Genomic DNA, 19,279 nt, shown 5'->3' with positions numbered 1-19,279 from the left:
AGATGAGAGCCTGGGATACACAAGAAACTAATTTCTGGCCATTTCCATGATAATACAATGAGTCAGAATACACTCACATGGAGCAAGCTATTTACACAGAGGACTTGGCTCATACCCACCCTGGGCTAACAAATGTCTATCACTATGCTTAAGCACTATCAATACTTATGAAAGCCACTGGAAGCAAATATTCAGACAATGTTTCCAGATGTAGTTTCTCCTCTGAGAAAGAAAGCAGCAATTAGTACATAAAGACAGGTTACCACTTCAGTCTTACTCTGTCACCTGGTATCCTGGCAGCCCTGGCTCTGAGCCATGGGCTACAAACCTTGTACGAAAAGGAAAAGGACCTAGAGGGTGTCTTCTGTAGTACCCCGTCCTTCCTCAAGTGAATAATGGATGTGGAACAGCCAAAATCCCCCAGGCCAGAGAAGAACAGACAGATGTTAGGCAAGGGGCAAGATAGGACAAAGAGAAAGAAGTGAGCACCATAGACAGACAGCAAGCAAGACAGTTAGGGGGCAGCACCCTGAAGTTCACTCCTAGAGGGAGCCAACATGATGGTCACAAAGGATGGGGTATGACCACCTTTAAACATGTGCTCACCCCGTTCAAGGAAAGGGAAGGTGAAGACAGCTCTGAGCAGCAAGAGCCAGGAAACCTGACTTTCGCTTGAGGTGGTAGTAAAGATAAGTACATTATAATTACAAAAATAATTACATATTTACATAAAGTAAAAATAAGTGAAGCACAGGAAGAGCTTATTTACATCATCTCATTTACATGGGAAATATAAAAATCATTTCACAAGAAAAGGGTAGGATGCTGTTCACAAGAGGTTGAGAGGCATGAATGGACTGGGGAGGCAATGTGGCAAGGCTTACCGTTGGAGTACAGGATAGAGTAGGGCAGAAGATGGTAACACGAGTGTGCTTTACACACAGGGGTGGCTCTAGACAATGTTCATCTAGCACGTATTTTATAAAGCCAGAATACAATGTATAAAAGTATTAAAATATTTCTTACTTCATTAATATGCATATTTTTATGATTCATGTTTCAGATATTAAGGTGCATTTAGTTTGAAAGAGTATTAGTAGAAAGGCTATTCGTAATGCCCTAAAATAGAGCATCCATTGTAGAAGATATAAAATTATGATTTATTCACTATGTGCTATATATCCATAAGAATAAAAGATGGTCCCAAGTAATGGTCAGCAAAGAACATGGAAACACATGTATGCTTCCATTCAGTGGAAGTTAAAAAGCCAGCTTTACTGTTAGAATTCAGTAATGTTAAGTGTAGGATGGGGATGAGAGGGGTAGGGACTAGAGGGGGAAGGAAGAGTCATGAGAAAGATCGTTAGTTCATCTGCTTCCTGGAAAGTACCTATTTTTCAAATATCCACTGAGCCACACATTTGTGATTTGTGTATTTTTCTAGCTGTGTTTTAGCTGGCACCTTAGGAAGTTTTATTTTTATTTTGTTTGTTTGCTTGCTTGCTTGCTTTTTACATAGGAAAAATAACAAAGGTGCCTCCATTATGCAAAGCTCAGTTAATGTGAACTTCAAAAATGATCGTTTGTGTTGGAGAGATGGCTCAGCTCTTAGGACTGCCCTTCAAGGGTGTCCCAGCACCCTCATGACAGCTCACAACTATCTGCAACTACATACAGTTTTGAGGGGACCCAATGCTCTATACCCTCTTTCGGGCCTCTGCAGGCATAAGACATGCACAAGGAACACAGACATACATGCAGAAAGAACAACCACACACATAAAATAAAATAAAAAGAAGTTTAAAAAATTATAAGCAGTGTCTTGAATCTGTCAAACATGTAAGATCAAAAAATTTATATTCAAAACAGGAAATAAAAAACATTAGTCACCTTTGGGATCAGTGAGAGGATCAAATGACCAATTCTAAAAACTGAAGAGAGGAGAGAGAAAGAGAGAGGGAGGGAGGGAGCAAGGGAGGGGGGAAGGAAAGAGAAATTGTCTTCTCCTTCCTATTTGAATTATTTTTCAGGATAATAAATGGTTGACGTAATAACATTAGTGCTGAAGTGGCTCATATAGTAAATGCAAAAGGAATAATAGACTTAGGGAAAAACCATTCTGCTGACACGATAGGAAATACATGGCACTAAAACCTGAAACCACTCACAGGCTCCTGTGCTGAATGCCAATGTTAGGGAATAGTGAAGATAAAAGAGCAAATTAAAACAATCCAAAGAATGCAATCAGCCACATTCGGCATGTGCAAAATATACGGGACAAGTGACCTGATGTTTAAAATGCCATAGGAAGGGTAAGGCTAGGGTGGGAACTCAGGGGTTATATAAATCAAATTAATGTGTGGTTTCCCTTGAATGTGAATCCAAACATACCAATTATTAAAAGATATAATTAGATCATCCAGAACCTTTAGCACAGTGCGGATATTAGACACCATCAAAGATTGATCTACCATGTATGGTAGCTGTGCTTTATTTAAAGCCATTATCCATTAGAAATATTTATTGGCTGGGCGGTGGTGGCGCACGCCTTAAATCCCAGCACTTGGGAGGCAGAGACAGGTGGGTTTCTGAGTTCGAGGCCAGTCTGGTCTACAGAGTGAGTTCCAGGACAGCCAGGGCTACACAGAGAAACCCTGTCTCGAAAAAATAAAACAAAAACAAAAACAAAAAAAAAAAGAAATATTTATTGATGATAAAATAGCACCTGGTATTAGAGGGGAGTGGTGTCAAGGTGAAACGTGGTAAAACGTGGTGAGCTGTGGTGAGCTGACGTCAGCAGACATGGCCATGCTTCCACATGCTCACTGCGGCTCTCTTTTGAGGGTGTTTGGTGGTTTTTGCTGAAAGACTTACCCCATCCTTAGCTTTTACCAGCAGATCAAAGGTGCCCGGATCCCTTTCCCTGTCTATGTCTTGGGACACACAGATGCGGCCATCCTGTGGGTTGATCTGGAATGCTGGAGGTGCTTCATAGCTTTGGAATCCATCATAAAGAGAATACTCAACTAAGCCGTAGAGCCCTGCATCTGCATCCGAGGCTTTTACCTGTAAGAGATGAGAGAGGTTAGTGAAACTGTACACATGCCATCAGGACATTAGCTAAGCATGAATCATGATGCTTCGCACAGCCAAGTGTATCCCAAGGTTGCTCAGAAAGCAGAGCTTGGGATTAGCTCTCTCCACTCCTGCTTTCCTGCCTGATAAGCCTTGGGCCTTTCTCCTTCTCCTTTGGAGATCTCTCCTTTTCACCTTCTTGGCCCACTCTAAGTAAAAGGTCAAGGTCTTAGGGTCCAGCCCCACACACTCTTACTTCCTTTCACTATATCGGAGTGATCTTGTCTACACGAAAGTGTTTATAAACATGCATATGACTACGAAAACCTACAAGACATCTGCTGCTTCCTTCAGTGTGTCAAACCAGATTGGGAACAGTAACATGAACACAAACAAAAAATAAAAGCCAGGCAGTAAGAGCTGTTATTTCTAGAAAACCCAATGCCAATTTAAAATCCAACTTAGGGTTGGTAGGGCCAGGTTTCCACCTGTAAAGGACGTGCCTGTCAGAGCCCTGTGTTGCTGTGCCGCTAGGTACTAGCTATGCACTTCTTGTCCAGGGTACACAGGGATGAAATTCCAGCCACCCTTTGCTCATTAAAGCAGGCACATGGGCCTATGGCTGTGGCAGTCTTATGGTAAGCCCAATTAGAACCACAAAAACATTTATTTTAACTAACTATATTACACATACCGTAGATTCTTCACACCCAAGGGGATGAAGGCCAAACCCCACAGTGAATACCTGAAACCACACCGTGCCAAATGTTAAGCTCTTTCCTATATGTGCATGACAGTGCAATAAGGAATCAACAATAATAACCAATAACCAAGTAGAGAAGATGATGTACTGTGGTCAAGGAGATGACTTATTACCCTCGATAGGAGGAAAACAATCAAGATTCCATTACAAATACTAAGACTCACCCTTAAAACTGTTTTTATTTCTAGAATTTTCCATCAACATTTACAGACCAGCTGACCAGAGGTAAGTAAAATTACAGAAAAGGAAACTACAGATAAAGGGAGAGAGGCTTCGGATAATGAGACACACAACAGATTACGGAAAATGCCAAACTCCTAAACCTGCAGGCTCAGGATTAATTCCTTTGATTTTTTTTTAACACAGTTAATAGCAGCAGTAAGCGTCTAAGCAGCACTTATCATAAAAGAGGCATTTTTCATCAGTGTAAGTATTCATTTGATCCCTTGATTGCCACACTTCCCAAATGATACTTCACGCACGCAACACCCTAATGAATTCAATAACCATTTCTCCATCAGTCTACCCTTTATAACATACTGTCTTGAGTGGATAAATGACATGTGACATTAGGGTGTTTGAGTAGCACACTTCAGTGTTTTTTACAAGAATCCATCCAGCATCCTACTTAAAACTCAGAGAACAGGCTCCATGACAACGGGCTACCTAGCCCCCTTGCCAATGATACCCAAGCACAAGTAACACTTCTTCCTTTTCTTCCTTCCCTCCCCCCTCCCTCCCTCCCTCCCTCCCTTCCTTCCTTCCTTCCTTCCTTCCTTCCTTCCTTCCTTCCTTCCTTCCTTCCTTCCTTCTTTTTTATCCTTTACATCTATCTTTACATCATCTGTCTCTCACTTTCTGGCAAAACAATTCATCTTCTGCAATCAGCTAACAAGTTTGTAAGTTACTCTTTTCACTAGCTGGATGGAACCAGCAAACCTACAAAGTTCCCCACTACAAAGGATTCACATCCAAATCTGTTTGGTCTGTTCCATGCTGACAGCTTTTAATAACTGAGCAACCTCTGGTTCCCAAAGACAGCAAATACATCCTCTAAGGCCATGTGGTCTTCTTGATAATTTTGGCTGCGTTAGAAGACAAATGCAACAAACGGAATTCTAAAATCCATTCTCACCCTTTAATAGCATGTATGACCAAGTATTTTGGCTCATATGAAAACATGTTCCCTGTTTCCACTTTATGGCTTTTTTCTCATGGGGACTTCTGGCAGAGAAAAATTTAAGGGATCCAAAGTCAGAAAGAGTACGGGACTCAGTTCGTGTTAATGGTTCAGAATCTGAGCTCAGAACCATAAAATGAGAGTATGTGTCTTTCTGCTCTCTACTACCCTCCCCCCCCCCCCCCCCCCGAAATACTTGAGTGTTGTTCTAGCAACATAACCAAGCTCCTGGTCATGGATCTTGGTTGCCTAGAATTACCTTAAACTCTTTATGGGGCTTGCAATGTCCAGGACCCATTGACTGATGGAAGGGGAGAGGGGTAGACAATTTGAAAACCAGAAAATAAAAACTGCTTCCTCAACAGCACAGGAAGAGACCTTGCTGAGGTAGGAAGTGAGATGACATGCCTCTCTGGAAACCACCGCTGATATCAAAGCAGAGAACTGCTAGTGCTAACACCATCTGGAGGCTGAGGAGAACACATGGAGGACATGGGAGACAGCATCTCTGGATTTCCCCCCTGGAGCTGATCCCAGCACACTCAAGCTCCTCCTTGGTCCTCCGTGCCCACTCACTCACTCTTTCACACTTAAGGTTGATGGGTTTTCCTTTAAGTTCATTCTAACTCCTAACTATTCTCATCGAATTTGATTTTCCACAGATGTGATTGAGACATTAAGGAACTTACAAATTATGAGCTCCCTTTTCCTGTGATTAGCTTCCCAGGAGCTAGAGAATTCTTATCAGCCTCTTCACATTAATGCCTCATAAGGATTCCTCCCCAAGAACACGTCCTCCAAACAACTTGAGAATGTGGCCCTTGTGGGGTTTGGCTGAAAAGTGTCTTGAAAGCAGAAACACTCATTCATACATGCTACTGAAGGCCGACACAACTTTTATCATTCACTTCATCCTCGTCTTCCAACCCAGCCAACGTGCTTGCGAAGACCACATAGTTTTAGAGGATCTGTCTGTTGTCTTTGGAAGTCTGGGGTTTTTTGAGATCGTTAGCAGCTGTGAGAAATGGACCCATCTGCATGCTCCATACCAAGAAATCCCCCTTCTGCGTGAGATCTCTCCTCCTCAGCATGACTAGTTAGCCTCATAATGAATCATATTTCTAACCATTTGCATTAGCAAAAGATGGAGAGCGACATTTTTGTTGGTATTAATACTCTTTACCTGCTCATTTAAATGGGTGGCTATTTTATTTTGAAAAACCCCAGAGTCCCTAACTAAAGGATGGGGTTTCGGAGAAGACCTTTAGATAACTACTTTAGGTGAAATTTAAAACTAAATAATTTGCCTTATTTTTCCTTTACAACCTACAAAATTGCAGGTTTTTTGGAAGAAACCAAGATCTAACATTACACATGCATCCACAGAACTTCAAACAGAAAAGAAAAAGGAACCACAAAACAAATGATTACATTTGAAGCACTTAGCTATCTACTGATTTCACATCTAAGCCAAGACAGTAATCCCCCTGCGGAACTTGGATACAACATTGAGGACCACAGTGACGCAAACATGTCACTCTCTGAACACAATTTTGGCAGGTCCACTAACAGTGAATGCTGTCTTGCCAAGTCTTTAAAAGCAATGTTATCGGTTTCCTCCCTTATGTTCTGAGGCATCCATCAGCCACAGAGAATCATTTCACCTCATTGAAACGCATCCCTTACAGTCTGGCATGCTCACTCCTCTCTGACTCTGTGCAGTTGCCCTGCCAGTTCTGTGGTCCTTTCCAGGCCTTTGTACCCAGAAACAAATGCTTACATATTGAAATGACTTCTCTTTTCACTACTTAGAATGCTGATCCCAAAAAGATATGTTACAGGGTCTTCATCCCATAGGACCCTGTAAAATTACCTTATAGGATCAAAGAACAGCCACCTTATATGGCAAAATGGGTTGATTTAAAGATTTTGGGAAGTGACGTTTATCCTTGGGAGAGAACCTTAAATTCAGTGACAAGTGTCCTGTGAGAGGCAGATGCAGACCTCAGACCGAAGAGGGGGTGGTGGCATGATGCCAGAAGCAGAGGCTAGGGTCAGGTATAAACAGCAGAGCAGCAACAGCATTAAGCAGTGAAGAAAAAGGACTCTTCCTACGCCCCTCAGAGGAGCAAGGCCCTGCCTTTGTTGTTGTTTCAAGCCATCAAAATGAAGGCGATGTGTAACAGCAAGTTCCGGAAGCAGACCCACTCCCGGAAATCAACCCACTGCCGAAGCGGACCCACTCCCGGAAATCAACCCACTGCCGGAAGCTGACTCACTCCTAAGTGACCTTCCCAGAATCAAAGCTCCTCAAGATGTGACGGTACACTTTCTGATTTGTTTGTCAATAACACTCTCTCTTCCCTGCTAGGATTCAAGCCCAGTGGCATGAATGGCATTCACCTCTTCTTGCTGCGTCCTTGGGCACCACAACACTGGTGACCTAGTCACACAGAGAGAAAGCATAAATGCATCTTGCATGAAAGAACGAATCAAATGTTATGTATAAGATGTAAGCATGGTGCCAGCCAGATGGGTTAGTGGATAAAAGACCTTGTTAACAAGAATGAACAACTGAGTTTGAGCCCCAGAAACACACATGGTTGAAGGAAGGAGAGAATAACCTTGGCATTAGTGCGCGCGCACATACACACACACACACACACACACACACACACAAAGTATGAAGCAAACAAAAAATCTGAAAAGGCACAAGCAACAAAGCAAAGTATGTATGAGACAGAAGGAGTGTGTATTTCCAGCCAGGCTGAGTTCACTTGGCACATAGACAGATTTTGCCTTAAACATGAGATTAATTAATTAAAGTAAGATGCAAATATTCTTAAGAATAATTTTCTTTACTGTTCTATTTGACCTATGGGGGAATACATATGAATAAAATATTTTATAACACGTATCAACTCTCAATGTGGGACAATTTTTTAATATTAATTTAATTTCTAATTATCTGTATTATGTGTGTGTTTGTCTCTGTTTAGGTTTGTGCACATGGATGCAGTGCTAACAGAGACCAGAAGAGGGAGTAGAAAAACCTGGAGTTGGAGTTTTAGTTGGTCATTTAGTTGGAAGTTTAGCTTCCTGATGTGGATTCTGGGATTTGAACATGGGTTTTTAAGAGTACTGCATGACTCTTAACTCCCAAAACAATCTATTAATCAACATAGACATCTCAGACTAAAACCTATCACAATGTTACAATTAAAATCAGACAGGTAAAAGACAAAGAAAAATCTCGAGGCATGTAGAAGAGACTAGAAACAGAACACATTTTTACATGACTTTTAAAATGTATTGTCAAGGGGTGGAGAGATGGCTCAGCAGTTAAGAGCTCTGACTGTTCTTCCAGAGGCCCTGAGTTCAATTCCCAGAAACCACATGGTACCTCACAACCATCTGTAATAGGATCGGATGCCCTTTTCTGGTGTATCTGAAGACAGCTACAGTGTACTCATATACATAAAATAAATCTTAAAACAAAATTTAAGAAAGTTGTGCTTTAAAAAAATATATTGTCAAATATGTTGATACTAGCTATAAGATTTGGTAAATTGAATGGGCTCCAGTTATAGGCAAGAAATTATTCTGATGTTTTATTGCCTAAAATGTACAGTAAAATCAAGGAACTACTAATTCTACTGCTTAATAATTGTCCTGTGTCACACTTCCCAAACAAATGGGTCAGGAGGGTGACTTGTCCTGTGCCTTGCTGCAAAACACTGGAAACAACACAGTCTATAAAAAGAACTGGCAGGCAGATCAGTGAACCCAAAAGCAAGGCCTGTGACAGATCCTGGTAAGACTACATTTTTCTGTACAATTACAAAGGAAACCACCAAGGAATTTGGGGTTATCCACATAATTGCTAGAAAAATTGGCAAAGCACATGGAGGGAAAATAAATCAAGTTTGATATTATCCTTGTGCTGAAACAAACTCTATACAGATGTTAAGTGCAAATAATGAGATCATGTAATGTGTAAATATATATTTGGCTGGGCCTTATACTGGAGAGAAATTTGAAGGTGAAGGGGATTTCACAAATAAACAAAACAATAGACAAAAATCACAAAGGAAAAAGGTCAAAACAATGATTATGCATATAGTAGTCTAGTGTGATATGCACATAAGAAGTTTAAAGATAAATTATATATGATATCTGTAACAAACCACACATACACGTGCACACACACGGACATTACTAATTACTTTTCTTAGTCTATAAACAGGTCTTTAAAAAGGAAAATTACATAGATTTCCCAATATGAGGGAGAGAAAGAGTACACCAAGCACATGGACAAACAAGTCACAGGAAGATAAATATCAGGAGACTCAATTTCACTAACAATCAAGTTAATGTAAAAGGAAACATTTTGTGCTGCAAATTGGCAACCATTAGAATAATTAGTGGTGGGGAAAAAAGTGTATCAAATAGCCAGTAATTTTTATAACCTGCAAGGAGAGTAACTTCTTTTATAATGTAACAGTACTAAACATTTTCACACATCAAAAAGTATCCACTTCTGTGATTCTATATACTTCTAGGGAAATGAAATCCCAGCACTGGGAAGGCAGAGACAGGAGGATCCTGGGGGCTTGCTGGTCAGCCAATCTTGCTAACGAGTGAGCTTCAGGTTGAGTGAGAGACTCTGCTTCAAAAAGAAAAAAAGTACAGTAGAAAGCAAGTGACGAAGACATCCAACTTCAGCCTCTGGCCTGTACATACAGAAGCAAACGTACAAATGCTTATGTGTACACATGCACACAGATGTACACACACAGAGAGAGAGAGAGAAACACTAAATGTTAGATGATCAATGGAAACAAATGAATTTTGTTTTGCGTGTAATTCAGTATTTTTCTAACTTTTCAAAACTAAAAGTAATTTCATAGATGCATGACTGTGGAAGAAAAGGCAGGCATGGAACGCTAAACCTAAATAAACTGGTACTTGATAAGTGCCTCTTCAGCATTTCATCCCTGAAAAGCCACTGAAGGATGGGTGTGAAAGAAACACAAGGCTGCTAGCATTGGCTTCTCTTTCTGTTTGCTTTTGGAGGCTCAGGAAGATGAACCCAGAGGCTCACAAGTCAGGTAAGTACTCTACCACTGAGGCAGATCTCCACTGACACTCTTTAGAACAGCGTGGCTGGCTTGCCAGCAAGAAAGCACCCCTCACGTAGCCATGCTGCAGTGGTCCTTTGGTCTTTACACTGTCCAGGGTGCAGGGGGCTTCCCCCTCCCCTACACTCTAGAACCCCACAAAGAAACACATCAGAGAACTCAGTATTGGGCTTGTAACAGGAGACAATGTATTGGACAGAAAAAGAACTTTTTAAAAAGCAATGAACACATTTATCTGAGGAGTGGCCAGGTTTATTTTTTATATGCCTACATACAAGCCAAAGGACAGGCCAGAGGGGCAGCCCAGCGAGCCGCCTCCCCTGACATCTCAGCACCTTCTTGAAACCAAATGGGTTGGACAGAACAGTAGGAATCCAAACAGGAGGGTGACCCTTCATGTCCTCAGCAAGGGACAAAAACCAGACACTGTTCTCTCTGTGTTTACCTGTGCTCTCAGAGACAGCATCAGAACCAAAGGGAATGGGCCACCACATGGCGCTATTTGACCTGCTGAAGGCTGGAGCTCCTTCCCTTCTGCGGGTGCCCTAGCTCAGGATGGAAGGCCATGTGTACATTATGTAAACTTTACTATTTTCACAAAAAATTAAAAATGTGAATAGCATGCCAGATGCTAGCAGGTGTTCTCTCTTGGGGCAGGAGCATGGGAAATGTTCATTTCTTAAAAGATATGTTTTTGTACAGTTTTATGGAGACCTTTTCCATTTATAGACCCAAATTAGCTCCTCTGTTCTGTGAGTCTTAAGAGTCATCCTCTCCCACTCTACCCACGAAGGAGAGCCTGAAGCACCTGTAAGGCCCACAGAGAAGAGCTGGATTTGGGAGATTTCCCCCAAAGGATTCATGTGTATGTTTCTCTTTGGGGGATGACGATCATACATTTGAATCATGTCATCTTGGCCTGCTGCTCCTACATGTATTTTGAGAAACAAGGTTTGAGAACCCAGGTTTGAGCACAGAGGTCCTCACCCTGCAAGGATGTAGTCCTAGAAAGAAGCACAGATAGGGCAGGGCAAACTCAAGTAGGATCTCTTGGCTTGAAAAACCACAATGCAAAAGACCATGCCTAGGAAGGCAAGGTGGGTGCCTGGGTAATACAAACTCTGGGGTGACAGTGGTGGTCCCAGCCTTCTAGAACACAGATAACAGCTCCAGGTTTCACAGCTGTTTGGAAACCTGAGCTCACGTGAGCAGTTCCACTTTCTTGGAGGACAAAGCTGTCTCAGATGGAAAGGGGCACAGTAGCATGGGCTGCACAGCCTTGATGTATCCCGTCACTTCTGCAGACCTGCTCATTCTTTATAAACACACCATTTAGTTTATTTCTATTGCATTTCCGCTTATACAGAGGTACAGGGAAAGTCTCAGTGGTCAGGGAAAGCCAACTGCTGCCTCTCCTGGCGAGCAGGGCTGTTCCTGATGCGGAGGTGACAGGGCCTGAGTCAGCTTTAACATCTTAGTCTGCCTCTAGGAGCTCTGTTCTCCCTGATTCCACCTCTCTGCTATAATCCACATTCTCTCCCTCTTTCTTTCCTTCTCTCTCTCTTTCTTTCTTTCTTTAATTCCTTCCTTCCTCCTTTCTTTCATTCTTTCCTTCCTTCTTCCTTTCCTTCCTTCCATTTCTTTTCCTCTTTTCCCCTTCCTTTCTTTGCTTTTGTCTGTTTGTTTTGGTTTTTGGTTTTTGGTTTTTTATTTTTTTAATGTAGTCTCACTATGTAGCTCTGGCTATCCTGGAACTCACTATGTAGACCATGCTATCTTCAAACTATCCACATACCTCTGCCTCCCAAGGGTTGATTTCTTTGTTCCTTTAATTTTATTACATCTTACTGAATATTGTATAGTTTTCCTAATGACTTCATATGATTTTGAGAATGGACAAAATAAAAACACTTTATATTTGCAAATATAAAATAGAAATGGGTATCATGCTGGGCAGTGGTGGCGCATGCCTTTAATCCCAGCACTTGGGAGGCAGAGGCAGGTGGATTTCTGAGTTCAAGGCCAGCCTGGTCTACAGAGTGAGTTCCAGGACAGCCAGGGCTATACAGAGAAACCCTGTCTCAAAAAAACAAAAAAAGAAAAAAATGGGTTTCATATTCTGCCTCAGTTACTGTTCTATTACTGTGAGGAGACATCATGACCAAGGCAACACTTATAGAAGGAAATAGTTAATTGCAGGCGTGCTACAAGTTTCAGAGGGTGAGCCCATGATCCTTATGGTGGGAAGCACGGCAGCAGGCAAGCACAGCTGGAGCAGTCTCTGAGAGCTTACTTCTGATTCAAAAGTTGCAGGCAGAGAGACAGAGATCGGGCCTGGCATGAGCTTTTAAAACTTCAAAAGCCCACTCCCAGACACACATCCCCTAGGAAGACCACATCTGTTCCAAAAAGGCCACATCTAATCTTGCCCAGCCACTTCTTCAAACTGAAACATAAGAGTCTATGGGAGCTGTTCTCATTCAGACCTCCACACATTCATACAAGCATTAGAATGACTTTCCAGCTAAGGAATGGACACCTAGGAGACATTTAGATGTAAGGAGATCCCTCCTGTTACTCTAAATGGTTTTCTAAGATCAACTATGTGCAATGCCGACTTCCTGCGTGTTAGACCTTCTACATACTGCCCGAAACCCCATTTATATGGGTGTCTAGCTCATTTCATGACATTTTTGGTCAACAGCAGGGCATGGGACTTTTGGTTGATGGGAAAGGGGGTTTCATGTCCTAGTACATACTTAGATGAGACAAAGACAGTATGAAGAAGATTAAAGAGTCTGTTCGTACGATGGCTCTTTAGATGAACTATGATAAACTCATATTCCAATGCCATCAGTGACGCTTGAAGGCTGATTGTGTATAAAATACCTTTTAAGCCAAAACTCCTCCCATGGAGTGTTAGTCAGCTTTCTATTGCTGCTATAAAACAACAGGCAAAATGACTTAGAAGAAAATACTTATTTTGTCTTACAGGGTCTAAGGTCTCGGGCTCTCATCTCTTGGTCCCATCACTTTGAGCCCACAACATGGCTAAACATGTCAAGACAGAGGTGTGGGGTAGAGCAAAGGTGACACAGGTAGAAGAATTAGGAAAGCACCCAGAGAATGTTGCCATTTGGATGAGGGTGAAAAGGTAGGGACTCCATAGCAATGAAAAGGAAGAAAGACCACTGTGTGGACAGCTAGCTGGCCCAGTCACTCTCTTCACAGAGATAGATACATCTATGTTTTAAATGAGACTATGTGTACTGGGGACACTATTTTTACATTTTACATTATTCAGATTGCACAGCACATACCTGTCACAATGTGCTTGTAATTATTCATGTAGACATGGAAGTTCTTAACTCATACTTGGTTGTATCTCCCTTGAGAATCCAGTTCTTTTTGGCATCCTGTACATTCCAAGAAAGGTGTATTCTTCTAGTACGTCTATGCACAGAGATTCTGTGAACTGGCCTGACTGAAGGCTCTGGACCCTCTGAACACCAAACATCTAAGACACTCTTAGAGACGTCTCCCACTTGTCCTCATATCACCTGACTGCTCCGCCACCACATCAGTTTCTTCACCCACCATGGTGGCATGGACAGCCCAGTGGAGTTGGCTTAACAATTACACAGAAATACTGGAGTGGTTTATTTGGAGAATAGTCAAATGTCCTAAGCAAAGAAATACCGAAAAGAGGTCAAGTGGGAGAGTAAACTAGAGGACAGAGGACTCCTGAGAGCTGCTCACTGAAGACCAGAGAGAGCTCAGAGGCAGGAAGTGCTGCAGATGGACCAAGCTTCCTGTGTGAGGAGTGTGACAGCGACACTTTTTGTGTGCTTCCCTGTGTTTTCAAGAGGAAAGTTTCTATGAGCATTTTATAGGTTCACAAGGTGGGTGGAGTACACAGTTGTCCTTTTTTGTGGTTCTATAGAAACCTGGTGTAGGGAGAAGAAATTGAGCATAATCAGCTGAGGTCTGTCTGGAATTTTCTTTTCAGATTCCCTCCACTTGAAATCATTGAGTTCATTCTCAAATATGAATGCCGTGCCTGTCTTTGTCTATGTTTTTCTCCACGTGTGAAAGGCAAGGACTGTGATAAAATATAAAGACAATAAATGTGGAAGAAGGGAAGGGTAAGTGGGATAGGGTAGAAGAAAGGTGGAGGGGATAAGGAGGCATGGAGGAGCTGGCGAAGGAAGAGTAAAGAAAGAGGAACGAGGGAGAGAGCCATTCATTCCTGCTGTGTGACAGATGCTCCATTCCTGCTCCAGTGAAAGAAGACTGTATGGACCTCCTGATCCAGGCAGAGGTATTAGAATCCCACTTGGCTACCAAAGTGTAGCCTCTGACCTGCTTTAATTGTGATCATGGTGGCTCTGCAACTCCTATTAATGCTGGCCACCCCTCAGCTGGCTGTGACCCCAGGAGGGAAGAGGCATTTGCAGGCCTACTGCTCACACCCCTCTGGACTCAAGGTTCTAAAGGTGTCCCCAAGCCCTTTATAGTCTATCTCCTCCTAGTCCTTTAAATGCCAGTGTCCCATCTCAATGTAAAACCCATTGTAAGCGCCTGCTCCAGGCTTTGCCTCAAGGGTGGAATTGTGGAAATTCCTCCCTGCTCCACTTCAGGCTGGTTAACTCCTACCCATCGTTCACTTCTGTGAATAAGAAGACCCAGTGCAGCTTGCCCCTGAGCTTTCCTTGGACCTCAGCTGGAACAATCTCCCCATCCTCTGCATTTTCAGATCACTCTCTGAAAATGAGTATTATCCTAATGCTGTCCCTCTTGGATTTAATTTATTTATTTATGTGCCCAAAACCTTGCTGCTCAGTGAAATCAACAGCCCAGGTGGTGAGGGGAGTAAGAGCCACAGCTCTGTACATCCAAGAGGAATGGAGGAGACAGAGAAGGGTCTAAGGGTAGAAGGGGGGCTCACACTAAGAAGTACAATGTACAGTCAAGTAGGACACTGGAAAGTCCATAAAAGTTGGCACAGGGAGAGAGCATAAACTGTTACATGAGTGAATATTTATTAGGCAAAAATCCTTCCATGTTTTTAAAATCCTACTTAATCCACACATACCATTTGGACTAGGGCTTAATGACTGGTTATTTTTTCTCTAGTTCTGTTCTCGACTTCTTTCGTAAATTGAGCCAAAAGTTTGAAGTAAAGTTAGTGGAGGTCTGGGATACAAATTCTACAGCCAAGAAGAGACCCCACCAATTTGATTTGTGTTTTCTAAAACTGACCCAATTTAGGAAATGGGCCTAGTTTCAATAAAATATGGCATCATTAAAATATAAAATGCTTATTCTTCTTACACGGAATTTTATTTTCCTCCCACAAGCTCATGACAGTTCTTCAGTTTCAAGATGGCTTCGTCTAGACACTGCTCCTCCTTCATGATCTCTCTCCTCTGCTCTCTAAGCCTGGTCATGTCCAACAGTAGGATTTTTTCCCATTCTACAGTTAACTTTACTAAAGTTGGATTTCACTTTTTATTAGTAGTTTTGCTTTTAAAATATCATTTCCATAAACCCATGCTTCACAGTTATCAAATCTGAAACATAAACTCTCTCAGCAATCGTTTCTTCAAATGAGGGGTGGCAGCCATGAACGGTAGGTAGCTTTCTCTCTTCTGTCGTTCTCCCTAACCCTTAGAAATGAATAACAAAAATCTTAGCACATCAGGAGGCTGGCTCCTATGTGCATCGGGCACAATAAAGCTGAATGGAAAGAAGCAGCAAGTGAGAAGAGAAAGTAATAAAAAAAAAAAAAAAAAAAGGAGGCCAGACAGTGGCTCATGACTTTAATTCCAGCACTTGGGAGGCAGAGGTAGGGGCATCTCTGTGAGTTCCAGGCCATCCTGGCCTACAGAGCTAGTTCCAGGACAGCCAAGGCTACATAAAGAAAAAATTCAGTCTTGAAAAACAACAAAAGGAAGGGGGGAATAGAAAAGGAAGTGCTTATGAATGGTTCAGTTCAGGGCTACGTTGAAGGGGAGAGGGTGGATATTGGAACCAAAACACCTCAATTTTCTTTGAGAAGAAATCTCAAACAAAATAGGATTATCTAATGCCCTTTCTTTAAAGATTCTAAAGTGTATGTCCCCCCCCTAAGGCCATAGAGTATGATCAGTGATATCTGATTGGATCTTAATTTTTTTTGAATAAACATGTGCAAATTGGTCTATGTCCTAAAAGCACAGGGGTCTCAGACAGGAGTTTGAATCTGAAGTCAGTCATTTATGAATTGTGCCAAATGAGGCTAATTGGAGGCTGATTGCCCCTTCTCGGGGTTCCTGTGAAGATTTAAAGGAAAGAGTATACTGAAAGGAAAGACTACACTGCCTGGTCTATAATAAGTATGCAATAAGCTGAGTTATTATTACTAATTCTCAGTTCCTTCCCACCATTCATCCATCAAACAGTAGTCCTTCTATTGTCAGACTATGTGGTTCCAGAATGTTCCTCTACAGATCAATAAATCACTGTTGGAGACAGAATGAGGCATGTCCCAAACAACATGATGACAATGCAGAGTGACTTCAAAACTTTGTAGATAATTTGTAGAAAATACTGGTTACAGGCTTCTCATTTTACAATATGGTTCCCATGATAATGGCACATTTAATCATTCTCCTTCCCCTGCGATCCAGAAGGATCCTTCCCCAACCCTGATTATTAGCCCATTATAACATCATACAGAAGGACCCTGCCCTATCCCTGAATGCCGCCCTATCATACTGTCAGACAGAAGAATCTTCCCCAGCATGACTACTACGTCATAATGTCATACTAATTTACTGTGTAAAGAAGTACAATTCCCTGTTCCTACACAAATCTAAGGTGGAAGCCCATCATGCATACCCCGAACTCATTACGTTCTCTGTAAATCAAAGACCCTTCAGCAGAGATCTATCCATCCCAGATCACACCCTGGCAAAAGGTTTAGCGGGACAGGCCCTCCTTTTTACGTCACAAAATTCATAGGTAAGACTGTACTTTCCACTTGAATCTGCTTCCTGCTAAATGGGCAGGGAATAGGAAACACATGTGTGGACATGAGTCCTCGGTGTATCCACCTTTTGGGAGGTCTACAAGCAGAAACTGGGCTGTAAATAGACTGTCATGCCTGAGAGCAACCTCCATGCTCCATTATGGACTGCTTTTAACTATGGTATCATTCCCAGAGCAGTTGAGCACCATTCGGCCTTTGACCAACCCACCCTCCCCACTTTGATTTTAATCATTCTTCTAAATCACATGGCATGTGAGATTCTGACATTGGAATCTGCCAAAAAAATTAAAATTAAAAAAAAAAACCTCATAAGCACACAAATCTGTTAATAGTTAGTGACAGTTTAAATGGATACATATTTTAAGTACTTTATACTTAACAAAGAGAGAGAGACTGTACATTATGTGAGAGATGTTCCATGGCTGACCCCGACAATGAGGTGTTGAGGTGCGGTGCAGATCTAGAGGCCCACAGATCATGGCAGTAGGAGAGTTGGAAAGATGATGGGCAGAGGCAGGAAAGGGGAATGGAAAATGAGCCCTGCAAACCATCAGTTTTCATGGAGCCCTTATGTTTGTAAATAAACACATTTTGTTTTGGTTTGGAGTTGCTATTTTTAAGACCGCGTGGAGATAAAAATCATATTTGATGAGGAACAGGGTTTAGTCATGAGGCGAACACACAGTGCCAGCAGAGGGAGTTGGTGACAAAGAGATCCATACCCCAAAGCTGAGTCCATCCCAGCTTATGGCAGCCCTCGGTGGCCTAGCAGCCTACAAAGTCAATTCCAGCTGTGCCCCGAATGTTCTGCTGAGGTTTCCATAGCTCCAAGCTGTTTCCACTCAACTAGAGAAACCTAAGGGTCCCTCTGGGAGCGAGAGAGCAGAAAGGGAATTCCAAGCTGCTGTGAATGAATTGCAAGAACACATAAATCCATAGGGCGTTCCTCCCTACACAGGCAACCCACGGAGAAAACACCAGAGTGTTTTACTTAAACAAAACCCAGGAGATCTGCTTTCGAAGTGACAAGGCTTCCAAGACCAGCTCTTGTGGTTGGATATCCTGTAAGGGTAGCCACAATTTTTAGGACTAAAGCCCTGGCTTCCACAACGCCAGCGAGACAAACTCTTCCACTTGTTCATTCCCAATCTGCCAATGACCAGGATGAGTAACTGTGAAAAGCAGAGGGGAGGGAGTCATTCGCTGTGGCTTCCCTGGGAAGAGGCACAAGTAAGGCTGTCCTGTGACTCTTAGCAGGGCACTGGCAGGAACTCGATCTAGGCATCATGAAGTATTTGCAATTCGAGCAGCCTGGTTTAGGTGTGGGCCTCTTTGGTCATGATCTCAGTGCTCATCGGGTGGGCCCAAGAAGTCTGAGGTGCTTGAAGATTCAAAGTAGATTCAAGGCAGGTCAGGACTACCGTACTCTAGATGCAGCCGGCCTCACCTTTATTTTAGGGAATCATCTGTCACATAGGCTTTTGCTTTTCCTGGAATATACGGTGACTAAGGGTTCAGGACAGTAACTTATCCATGTGACAGATGTGAGATGAAGGTAGAAGTGCCTGGTTTGCTTTCATCCTGGCTTTGGTTTTTCTCTTGGCCCAGCTGAGAAGTCAGGGCTTTTCAGCCAAGGCAACTTCTAACTGCCTGTTGGATAAGATGCTACAGAACTGCTTTCGAAGGCCAGGTCACGGAGAAACCAGAAGAGTGCTCCCTGGGGCTTGCTCATGACCGCCACTCCCCATGTGATATGGTAGGGTGAATTTAATGTATACAGAAGACAGCTGAAAATGCTTAGGAATCCTGCCCGAAGCCTTTACCGTTCCAAGTATTCACGCACATAGATGAAACATGACAGTGCTTCATGATGGCATTTCAGAGGAAACAAACCCACTGTGAAAGGCCAAGAAAAGTAACTAGAGTTCTATATAGTTTTTCAAAACACCTTCCAAATCCTTCTTAGGTATCTTTCCTCCTTTCTCAAAGCTTTGTACTTTTTATAGCTACAGAATCCTTTCTTCACTCCAACACTGTGTTGATCTCATATTGTCTCTATACACATTGCTACTGTGAGGGTCTCTCCC

General features: G+C 42.4%; 1 protein-coding gene across 2 annotated transcripts in view; it reads right to left on the bottom strand.

The window, feature by feature from the left end:
* The window catches only part of Dchs2 (dachsous cadherin-related 2), a 204,533-nt gene that overhangs the window by 99,695 nt on the left and 85,559 nt on the right, over positions 1-19,279 (bottom strand). Inside the window, exons 1-2 of one of the 2 annotated variants that reach the window (XM_031374197.1) lie at positions 7,023-7,174; positions 2,875-3,066 (exon numbers count right to left, since the gene is read on the bottom strand). In XM_031374197.1, coding sequence (XP_031230057.1) covers positions 2,875-3,066; positions 7,023-7,103 — 273 coding nt within the window. In that variant the 5' untranslated portion in view covers positions 7,104-7,174. Of the gene's footprint in view, positions 1-2,874; positions 3,067-7,022; positions 7,175-19,279 lie in introns of those variants that run through there. The other variant, XM_031374196.1, reaches the window with a different exon arrangement.

This window comes from Mastomys coucha, unplaced genomic scaffold (genome assembly GCF_008632895.1).
Source record: "Mastomys coucha isolate ucsf_1 unplaced genomic scaffold, UCSF_Mcou_1 pScaffold16, whole genome shotgun sequence".
NCBI lineage: Eukaryota > Metazoa > Chordata > Mammalia > Rodentia > Muridae > Mastomys > Mastomys coucha.
This window is presented reverse-complemented; position numbering and strand designations above follow the sequence as displayed.